The sequence below is a fragment of the Salvelinus sp. IW2-2015 genome, linkage group LG15 (genome assembly GCF_002910315.2).
Source record: "Salvelinus sp. IW2-2015 linkage group LG15, ASM291031v2, whole genome shotgun sequence".
NCBI classification, from domain to species: Eukaryota; Metazoa; Chordata; class Actinopteri; order Salmoniformes; family Salmonidae; genus Salvelinus; species Salvelinus sp. IW2-2015.
In genome coordinates this window covers 44,875,424-44,887,441 of record NC_036855.1, presented here as the reverse complement: position 1 = coordinate 44,887,441, position 12,018 = coordinate 44,875,424, and the positions used below count along the sequence as shown (strand labels likewise).

The 12,018-nt window shown below is 37.9% G+C and overlaps 1 protein-coding gene across 1 annotated transcript; it reads left to right on the top strand.

The window, feature by feature from the left end:
* The first annotated feature begins 620 nt into the window (after positions 1-620).
* On the top strand, positions 621-10,579 carry nudt12 (nudix (nucleoside diphosphate linked moiety X)-type motif 12). Its single transcript, XM_024002475.2, has 7 exons — positions 621-697; positions 7,630-7,853; positions 8,443-9,011; positions 9,112-9,279; positions 9,427-9,540; positions 9,632-9,831; positions 9,999-10,579. Exons 2-7 carry the CDS (start codon positions 7,648-7,650, stop codon positions 10,107-10,109), a joined length of 1,368 nt encoding a protein of 455 aa, XP_023858243.1. The 5' UTR covers positions 621-697; positions 7,630-7,647; the 3' UTR covers positions 10,110-10,579.
* The last annotated feature ends 1,439 nt before the right edge of the window (positions 10,580-12,018 follow it).

Sequence of the window (12,018 nt, the reverse complement as noted above, 5' to 3'; positions counted from 1 at the left end):
GCCAATGAGAAATTGTTGTGGCTGTTTGTCTTTATGTATTATTTGACACCGGTTGGTTTTCATTGCCCCCTTGATGACGATAGCTAGATTGTTAGTATTATCTGAGATTGAAATATTTTCATTTTACATTGTGTTTCTTAAAAATGTTAAATATTTGTTTGGTCAATAATTAAGCTTCCAATAGATTCTTTTGTATCTGAACAATGGTTGTTTTCTGTGTGTTGTCTTGTCTTTTTGATGACAGTCGATACATTTTTTATTTAAAAGGTAAAACAATCTTTAAAAGCAAAGCCTCTATATTCTTAAATAACATTGTTATAGCCTATTTTGTACATTATGAAATTAACATCAACCACAAACAGTCAGTAGCCTATTGTGTGATTTGTAATCTGGTTAGGCCACAAAATAAATCATGCTCACTTGCAATACTAGGATTTGTGTGGTACGTCAGTCTGAAATGTATTTCGTATCTGATGAATTTGTATCAATGAAGCATAACATTGAATATGTAGGTAGGCAYATGCATCAAAAGCCTTGGAAAATAAGCGCACTAAAGCTTAGACTTTGGGCCAGTTGGATAGTGTTTGAGTGTAATACGCATGTCTTGCCAGYGTCGCTGTTTCATTTGCTCCTCAATCTTTTATTCAACAATTTGGGCCAGTCTCAGGAAGACTACAGACCGCAGGCACGTACCAAGGTTAGTGGTTGAAAGTGCCTTATTCCGTTGGTTTTATCTTGTGACTCTCGATATAGGCTACATGTCGGGTGAAAGCTATATGATTGTTTTGCGTGACAAGTTGCATTTGTTTATATATATAGTTCCTCTCGTATCGCCTATAGCTTAAACATGGAGTTGTGACATAACCGGAGTCCTGTAGCCAAAATAATAACATTTGTCAAAGGCAGTACAGCATTGTTATAGTTGTCGGACAGGCAGCAATACAAGAATCTTGAAATATCCATGTGTTTAAAAGCTCGCAACATATATTTTGAAGGGGCTATGGCTACCAAATATAAACAAAGTTACATCATGTGAAAGGGCATTATTCAATTTGATTGACGTCGGATGGACCAATGAGAATGTGGAAAAAAACGCCTACTGTAGCAGTTAGTCTGCACTTCGTTGTTTTATAGCTAAATTCTACATTTACTACTCTGTCACTGTTGTGGGGTCATAGTCCCATTCACTACAACGAGAGTTTGCGTTTTACACAGCGTCGAGTTCTACAGCAGACTGTTCTTAATTTCCACAGAATCACACGTGGTGGCTAGCGGAACCATTGCGGAAAATCTAGCTACAATTCGACAATAAATATAATTTTTACTGAGCAATACATTACATGATGTAATACAAACATGAATTGTGTTATCAGATAGTAATTTTGCCCTCGTAGAATTTAGATTACAGCGGCTAGAGGTTCTGAGTACTGCTGTTTTCCCTTTMAATTTGATAATTATTGCACCCACCTGGTGTCCCAGGTCTACTAACGTAAACTCGTACATCGCCTTGGTCCGTACAATTGCYCTTATTTTAGCGCCCCAAAAACGTAATAGTTCCAGATCAACTGTAATGTCRATAACATTGTAAAGCACAATTTCTCCCCTTTCCAACATTATCAATTACATGACCTAAAAGCTGCCCGTTTTTGCATAATTCAAGCAGGCAATGAGCCCCGTCGGGTCTTTTTAAATATGGCGGGTGGGGAAGTGAAACTAATCGCCTCTAAAATGTAAATAAAACACTATAAAGAGTTTATATAATGTGTCATTACATACCTATTTGAAGGTTTGTGTCGAATTTGAATCTGGTTTTTAGGGCGATGCTAAAGTGATCTTAGAAGTAAAACAGCTGTTTTGAGAATGATGATCACATGCAATGATGATGCAAAAAATGACTAGGTACCCCCCCTTACCCCCGTCACTGTCCATTTCTTGTTTTTAAACGATGAGAGAAGTGCTACACCTGGTGGAGAGAGATTGTAAGACAGAAATAGTTGCTTTATGCGTGCTGTACGTTACGACATGACACGTCACGATGTAACGGAGGGTCCGTTTTTTCAACTTTTCTCCAATACTATAGAGCCATTACCATGTCGATCAACACTTGAATAGAAACCTAGTTCACACCCCCGATTTTGAAGTCAACACAGTCGCTACAGTCCCATTAGTTCTCTTTGTAGCCTTGTTTAAATGTTGCGGTTGCGCACATTTGTACGGAATAAGGTGAGTTTACGTTAGTCCATAATGGGAAGAATGGCATTTTTTCCCATATACAAACTGGCCACTAGAMTACAGAAACTATAGCAATGGGATAGCAATAACTAACGTTAGCAATGGGAATATGGCATGAGAGAGGGGGGGGGGAGAACAAAGTCATTGGCTGCTTAAAATCATTAAAATGAAATCTTTCCTTTTAAAAACACCAAAAACAACAAAGAACCCTCTCTCCTAATATAAAGTCGAACACTCTCCACCCCATCATCTCTGTTTTCTCTTCACCACTCCTCTCCTACCTTCCCCCTAAATGTTTTCTCTTTTCTCTTCTCCTGAAAAGTAAAAAATTGTGTCTGCAGATGGATATGTTAGACCTATCCCCTATGAATTTGTGGAGATGTTTGGATAGGCTTAAGTAGTATGATAATGGCTAAAACAACCCTAACCCTTGTTTGATTGGTTAGTCTGTAGTCCTAAATGTGCTTTATCTGCTGTATTTAGATGTGTGTGTTAACTCCCACTGATGTTATTTTTTTATTTTTGTGCTTTTCTCCTTTGCCTCCTGTTCTGTGAGGGACAGACCACACCACAAATATAATAGGATTTTGAGAGTTTTCTTTGTCAGRTGCCATATTGTAGAATGGAAATGTTTAATGTACCATAGATAATCATAGAAAACAATCTTTATTTTGATAGTATTCTGGAATAATTTCATTGTCTACAGTATGGTCTGGTTTCCCAGACTCAGATTACACCTTGTCCTTGACAAAAAATCATGTTCAATATAAATTCAATATAAAATTGTTTATTTGTGCTGGACTAGGCTTAAGACAGAAGAGGGTGAGATGGAATATACAGTATTTAGCTTAGGTACAAGCATGCTAGGGGGTGCGGGGAGGGGCTGGGGCCAAGGGTCCTCAGCCCCAGTCCAGGATCAGCAGCACGTCCAGGTAGGTTTGGGCCAGGCACATCCAGRAGTTATTAGATGTAGAAAAGGACAAAAGAAGGGGGTTAGTGGKAACATGCTTTGTTACATCAGATAAAACACAGTACACCAGCTGAGGCAAGCTGATCAAGGCCCCTAGAAAAATATAAACTATTGCAGCATTGTTCTTAACTAAGGCTGCAGACTCGCTGTTTGGGGATTTTAAGAATAAGACTGAGTTTGTGGCTGCCATCAATGACATTCAGTTGTCCAGAAATACGGTGACAAGAAGATGGGAGGGAATAGCGGAGAACCTCGAAGATCAACTAAAGAAGGATATTGACAACTGCGAGTGTTATTCCCTCCAGTTTGAACAGTCCACAGATATGGTAGATGTAGCACAGTTATGCATTTGCATCAGAATGGTATTTTACAACATGAGTTCAAAGGAAGAACTACTTGCCATTTTGCCACTGAAATAACAARCTCAGGAAAAAAGAAACGTCCTCTCACTGTCAACTGCGTTTATTTTCAGCAAACTTAACATGTGTAAATATTTGTATGAACATAAGATTCAACAACTAAGACATAAACTGAACAAGTTCCACAGACATGTGACTAACAGAAATTGAATAATGTGTCCCTGAACAAAKGGGGGTCAAAAGTAACAGTCAGTATCTGGTGTGGCCACCAGCTGCATTAAGTACTGCAGTGCATCTCCTCCTCATGGACTGCACCAGATTTGTCAGTTCTTGCTGTGAGTTGTTACCCCACTCTTCCACCAAGGCACCTGCAATTTCCCGTACATTTCTGGGGGGAATAGCCCTAGCCCTCACCCTCCGATCCAACAGGTCCCAGTCATGCTCAATGGGATTGAGATCCGGGCTCTTCGCCTAGCAAACTCCATAAAAGCTTGAAAAATATCTTTGCCCCTTGTATGTCCTKTCAGTGGCAAAATGGCGAGTAGTTCCTCCTTTGTACTCATGTTGTCAAATATCATTCTGATGAAAATGCATCGTGTCAGATTTTGAAAATATGCTTTGCAGCGAAAGCAATCCAAGCTTTTGTGAGTGTATCAAWCAATGCTAGAACAGCTAGCCCCAAATTAGCATGGTCACGAAAGTTAGAAAAGCAATACAATTAATCGCTTACCTTTGATAATCTTCAGATGTTTGCACTCACGAGACTCCCAGTTACACAATAAATGTTATTTTTGTTCGATAAATATTACTTTTATAACAAAAAAACGCCATTTGGGTTGCGCGTTATGTTCAGAAAACCAAAGCCTCGTTCCGTTCGACGAAAATTCCAAAAAGTATCCGTAATGTTCGTAGAAACATGTCAAATGTTTTTTTTATAATCAATCCTCAGGTTGTTTTTAATAAACATAATCGATAATATTTCAACCGGACTGTAACCTATTCAATAAAAGAGAGAAAGAAAATGGAGAGCTACCCCTCTGGCGCGCAGGAACTAATCAAAGGACACCTGACTACTTTTGAAAAATCTCGCTCATTTTTCAAAATAAAAGCCTGAAACTATGTCTAAAGCCTGGTCACAGCCTGAGGAAGCCATTGGAAAGGGAATCTGGTTGATACCCCTTTAAATGGAAGAAAGACGGGCAAGGAAACAGCAGAATCAAAATAAGAAAAAAATCACTTCCGGGTTAGATTTCCTCAGGTTTTCGCTTGCAGAATCAGTTTTGTTATACTCACAGACAATATTTTGACAGTTTTGGAAACTTTGGAGTGTTTTCTATCCTAACCTGTAAAATTATATTGCATATTCTACGATCTGGACCTGAGAAATAGTCGTTTACCTTGGGAACGTTATTTAAAAAAATATATATATATATCTGACCCCTAGCGTCAAGAGGTTAACTTCTTACGGCTGAAATCCCGTTAGCGGGATGCGATATGACAACAGCCAGTGAAAGTGGCAGGGCGCCAAATTCAAACAACAGAAATCTCATAATTAAAATTCCTCAAACATACAAGTATTATACATCATTTTAAAAGATAAACTTTTGTTAATCCACCCTAGTGTCCGATTTCAAAAAGGCTTTACGACGAAAGCATACCATGCGATTATGTTAGGTCAGCATCTAGTCACAGAAAAACACAACCATTTTCCAGCCAAAGAGAGGAGTCACAAAAAGCAGAAATAGAGATAAAGTTAATCACTAACCTTTGATGATCTTCATCAGATGACACTCATAGGACTTCATGTTACACAATACATGTATGTTTTGTTCGATAAAGTTCATATTTATATCCAAAAATCTCAGTTTWCATTGGCGTGTTATGTTTAGTAATGTTTTGCCTCCAAAACATCCGGTGATTTTGCAAAGAGCCACATCAATTGACAGAAATACTCATAATAAACATTGATAAAAGATACAAGTGGTATGCATGGAATTATAGATAAACCTCTCCTTAATGCAACCGCTGTGTCAGATTTCAAAAAAAACTTTACGGAAAAAGCACACCATGCAATAATCTGAGTACAGCGCTCAGAGACCAAAACAAGCCATACAGATACCCGCCATGTTGTGGAGTCAACAGAAGTCAGAAATAACATTATAAATATTCACTTACCTTTGATGATCTTCATCAGAATGCACTCCCAAGAATCCCAGTTCCACAATACATTTTTRTTTTGTTCGATAAAGTCCATCATTTATGTCCAAATACCTCCTTTTTGTTTGCGTGTTTAGTTCACAAATCCAAATTCACACGGCGCAGGCACTTAATTCAGACGACAGTTCCATTAYAGTTCATAGAAACATGTCAAACGATGTATAGAATTAGTCAATCGGCTCTTATTMTCTCCCCCTTCACAGTAGAAGCCTGAAACAAGGTTCTAAAGACTGTTGACATCTAGTGGAAGCCTTAGGAAGTGCAATCGGACCAGATTTTACACTGTATATTGGATAAGCAAAGACTTGAAAACCTACAAACCTCAGATTTCCCACTTCCTGGTTGGATTTTTTCTCCCTGTTTTTTTGCCTGCCATATGAGTTCTGTTATACTCACAGACAACATTCAAACAATTTTAGAAACTTCAGAGTGTTTTCCATCCAAATCTACTAATAATATACATATCTTAGCTTCTGGGCCTGAGTAGCAGGCAGTTTACTCTGGGCACCTTATTCATCCAAGCTACTCAATACTGCCCCCCAGCCATAAGAAGTTTTTAAGAACAACTTCTTATTTACAATGACGGCCTATCGGGGAACAGTGGGTTAACTGCTTTGTTCAGGGGTGGAATGACAGATTTTTATCTTGTCAGCTCGGGGATTCAATCTAGCAACCTTTCGGTTACTGGCCCAACGCTCTAATGCGCAGGCATTAGGCATTCTTGAGTCTGAAGCACCTTTTAAATATTATTTGATAATTATTGTTATCGAATGAAAAAAATATATATATCATGATAATTTATTTGCCATATCGCCCAGCCCTATTGGAGAGGGTGGTGCATTTTTTTTGTGGTGYATTTTTGGGTGGTGCATTTTTTTGGTGACAGCTCCAGCCAAGCTTTCCCTTAAGGGTATAACATTACAATAGTATAGCTAATAGGCTATGTGTTTGTAGATCGTCTGAGGTGAATGAACTTACAGCAGCCAAGGTGATAATGGAATATTAAAGTTTAATTAATTGTATAGAAATGCAGCAAATGAGCTTCAACTTTTCAAACCCAAATTATGACCCTGARTATCAGTCAGTTAATATGATCTTCATGAATTATGAAGCCTTTGTGCTTTCTGTGCTTATTTTGATTACATAAATGCTTCAAAATACTGAAAAAATKACGTCTGTAAAAGAAAAGCGCTCTACAAATGTAATTTATTATTATTAATTATTGTTAGCTGATGAAGATTATCTCATAGAACAAAACATATAAGCTCTCTTAAGCCTGTGTTTCCACAGACCTTATTTTCAGCGTTTATCCAAAAACCCTCCGAAACCCCATTCATTTCCCCATAGGCTTTGGCCAACGATCCATAGCGGAGTTAGCCTCCGTTGGTGCTTACAAAAAGACGCCATTGCTATTGCTCTCTATGCCGCTTTCACGTGTTAGTCAGAACTAGGACATTTCCAACTTGTTAACTGGTTGAACTCRGTACAACCAGTTAGCAAGTCGGAAATTTGTGAGGTTCATAGTTCCGACCAGCACGTGAACGTGGCATTAATCCCAGTCAGTAAATTGCTAGACATAGGCAAATTGATGTAGGCCCACTTCTTTCATTCAATCTCAGTCTCAAATAACCAAATATCACATAAACACATGAGTAAAGATTTGTTTAATTTAACCTTTATTTATCCAGGAAGTCCCATTGAGGTCAGAATACTTATTTTACAAGGGAGACCTGGCCAAGAAGCCAGTTCAATAAAAACACATACAGTATATTAAACACATGGCAGTGCATACACAGCATAGCAAAACATAAAATAAACTATCATAATGTATGTTCTATCATATTCATACAGGTATACTATCACACTCAAATGGCAAATATTCAGATGAGTCCCAAAGAGGAGCTGTTGGAGAGATTCCTGGATTATGCTTCCAGAGGAGACCTGGCAAAAGTCTCTGGGATGATCTCTCATTCCAGCTTTTTGGTCAATGAAAGTGGGAAGAATGGCTGGACTGCGTTGATGCTAGCTGCAAGGAATGGACACACTGATATTGTAGACAACCTACTTTCAAATGGGTAAATATCAAAACATTACTGAACAAAAATGACATGGATACATGAGATTATTACAGCTGTTTTACATTGTTTAAGTAAGAACTATTACTCCATTGTATGTTTTTGTTGTCACAGGAGATTGTAGGTCTATTAGGATAAAATCATATTTCAAACAAGTAATGATGCGCTCATGGAATGTCATTCTTGAACACAACAGATAGATCATAGAAATCAAGTTATTTTTGTATTTGAAAATGGCATGGGATGCATTTGTTTGTTTATGTTTTTATGTTGGCCCACTTTGAGTATTCACATCTTAGAGAGGGTGCCTTTTAAATGTCTAAACATATGGTTAAAATAACCGCAGGGGTGTATTCATTAGGGCACACCGTAGCAAAATGTTTCCCAATGGAAAAAGTTTTGTAATAAAAACAAGAGTTTCTATTATATGAATTCAGGTATGTCCCTCCCCATTTTGTCCTGTTTGCTTCCGTTTGGTTCCTAGTGAATACACCCTAGGTTAATTACCTGATAACAGACGATTAACCGTGTAAACATGGAAGATAACACCCTAATTAGATGTACTGATCACACTTCTCTTTCCCTCAAGGTGTGATAAGTTTTTAGTCAATAAATCTGCTCAAACTGCCTATGACATTGCCAAATTCTGGGGACACCGACATATTGCCAGGTTATTGGCAAAGACTGAGAACAAATGTCAACGGATTCTACCCAGCGACAGAATGGAAGAGCATGAAAACTACTTCAACAGAGAAGTTTTCAACAGAATGAGTGAAAAGAGGCCTGACAGAAAGTGGCTAGAAGCAAAACAGTCTTCTCCAGACACAGTGTTCATCTTGTTCTTTAACTTGAACCCTCTTGTGTCTGCTTCCGAGGAGAGCAACACAGCCCATCCAGGTATAAAACTGTGTAGACTTGATGCAAGCTCGGTTAATAAAGAACTACTTCAAAAATCTGGAACAACAGTCATCTTCCTCGGGGTAGAGAAGCAGAGAAGCTCCTCATCCTCTCCTCCAAACGAAGGGAATGAACCCACTGCTTGGTTTGCTCTCAATACTGATRACAATCCCATGAATCATCTCCAACTCACCAATCCAAATAGCTTCTTCCTCAAACCACCCATGCCAGGTCTTCTGAAACTTAGTGAGGCTGAGGCTGGTGAGTATTTCTCTGGGAGGTTCTTCATCAAAATATTATTGAAACAGCATACAAAATGTGGACCCCCCCCCAAAAAAATTATGATCCCTTTTCCCCTCAGGAATCATAGCTCAAGCCAGCTCTGTCCTCGCTTGGCACAACCGATACAGCTTCTGCCCAACATGTGGGAGTAACACCAATGTGGAGGAAGGAGGMTATAAGAGGACCTGCTTCAACAAAGACTGCAGAAGCCGACAAGGCATACACAACACTTGTTACCCACGAGTTGGTAAAGAGCCTCCTGTTTTTGAATTTGTTAATTGAAACGGAACTACTGCATGTTTTTTATCTTAATCATTATTATAATGTTCTAACCTCAATATCAGGTCAAAATGATCTAACTTATGTAATGTTATGTGTCGTATTATCCATGCAGATCCTGTGGTGATCATGTTGGTCATTCACCCAGATGGCAACCAATGCTTATTGGGCAGAAAGAAGACTTTTCCTGCTGGGATGTTTTCATGTCTTGCTGGATTCATTGAACCAGGTAGTTGATCTCAACACACTAAACAAAACACTTAACATTTACTCTGATGTTGGAGTGTGCAGATAGATGCCAGTGACATCTCTCTATGCAGGTGAGGCCATTGAGGATGCAGTAAGGAGAGAGACGGAGGAGGAGAGTGGGGTCAAAGTGGGTCCTGTTCAGTATGTGTCCTGTCAGCCCTGGCCAATGCCCTCCTCACTAATGATTGGTTGCCTGGCTGTTGCCATGTCAACAGACATCAAAGTCGATGAAAAGGAAATTGAAGAAGCTCGTTGGTTTACACGGCAACAGGTAAATGCTAGTTTTCCTAATCTGTGATTTACATGTTATAACATAKGCCTAGATAGAAACAAAACATCACCTGAATGTAATAAGAGGTGAATGAAGTCATGTAAACTATGTCAGTGAACTTGTATTATTACAATGTATTAACTCAGTGCTATGTCTGTGTAATGCAGGTTATAGATGTCATTGTCAAGGGAACAAAACCAGCCTTTACCATGCCACCAAGACAGGCCATTGCACATCAGTTGGTGAAACATTGGATTGGTATGAGCTCAAATCTTTAAGCCTAATGAAGGGCACTTCTCCAGGATGGATTACACCACTAAATGTAATTAATAATGAAATACAATAGAAAAATCTATGAATGAATTATCAAAACATTCTCATGTCTGATTTTCCATCCAATCAAAGTAGTGTTTACTATAACGCCTAAGGCATAATCACATKTAAGACATTATAATGGTTGTGTAAAATTTGGCATAAAGTGATCATTTAAGGAAGTAGATTTTAGGAAGTAGATTTTATTTTATTTCCACTATTCCACTGTGCCTTAGATATGAACACGACTAATCTATCATTTTATATGGAATACTTTTTCATCATTGCAGTATTTTAATTGGATTAAAAGTAGGTCAAGAAAAAGTAGGCATTTTAAAGGGATAATCGACCCCCAGAAAAAAATGAAACTCCAGTCAATTTTGTGAAAGCCTATGTTCTATCAGTGAGTACAATAAAAATCTTACCCATGATTTAACTTCCAAGTGGTCCAACTGTGAAATTAGGAAATTGTGTAGGAACGTGTCATAGCTACATGGTTCTCGTCACTGGAGATAACACACTATCACATTTCATAACACTTAGGGAAAAAAATACCTGCACTCCAGATCGCCAAATCAGCCAATAGATGGTATGTGCTTACTTGTCTAGAACACATCTATCCGTTTATATGGTCATTACAAAGTAAATATTTAAATCTAAACMGKGTACCAAATTATTCAACTCAGTTTTTCGAGTACCATCTCGCAATGCGCTTTTTGTGTCGGGGAAACATGGGAAAAGGCCGTTGTGGATAGTATGGTTGCTATGGCAACATACTATCCACTGCTCTGGGCAGAGGCGAACTGCAAGTTGAACTCTGTGACATGGACTCCTAAATTGATAGTACAGTTTGTTTAGGCGATTTTACAGTTAGCTAGCTACTTCACATGCTGATATTGACTTTATATTTGCTAGCTAGCCAGAGAGAGCATTGGGTTGTGTCCTCAACTTAAGCTACAACATATTTCCACAATGATTTTCACATGTTTCTACCAACGTTCTAATTAAAACAAATGTAAAAAAGTTTCACAACAAATATGTTTTCACATATCACATATTAACACTGTTAATCATAGGAATTAGGGTTTTATCAGCAAAACAGCGGCCATCTCCTTCGGCGCCATTATCATGATTGGATTCTATAGAAATAACATAAAAAAAAATTTTTTTTTTTTTTTTATATGACAATCTAGTGCAATTGTATTCACTCAGAAAAAAATCTCATGATTCAGGAAGATATTAATTTTGTTATTCACTATGGATGTCTTGACAAGATGATTAAATTCAATCAAAAAATATTTGTAATTTTGGTATAGAATTCGGAATTTTTGTTGGTGTATAAAGTATTTGACAACAAGAATAAAATAATAAAAAAGCACAATCATTCAATAATCTTGTTTTATCATTGGCAATTGTAACATATTCTTTCATGTCAAAAACAGAGGTAGTGTTCAAAAGGGTAAATACGTTTTCTGCAAGGTTTTCCAAAAATCTATCACAGATTTACATTCATAGAACAAGTGAGTCAGATGTTAACCTTCTTTTTAGCAGAAAGTGCAGATATCAACAAATGTGGACAACATAGAATTACATGGATATATCTTATGTAGAGTCTTAAAGTGCACTTCCTTAAATGTGTATATATACAATATTTGTAAGGCGTCAAGCAAGCTTTTTTCCAGACAATGTCAGGAATAAGCATGTTCCAGAAAATGTTTCCTCTAGGCGTAAATTGTTTCTGTGAATGGAAAATGTGCCTTGTGTAAGTGTACAACAAGAYTTCTCAAGTAAGCCCACGCCTTCCAAACTGATTTCTGGATAAGCTCTGTGATCATCACCAAAGCTAAGATGAGTTTTCATTAGTGTAGTTAAACC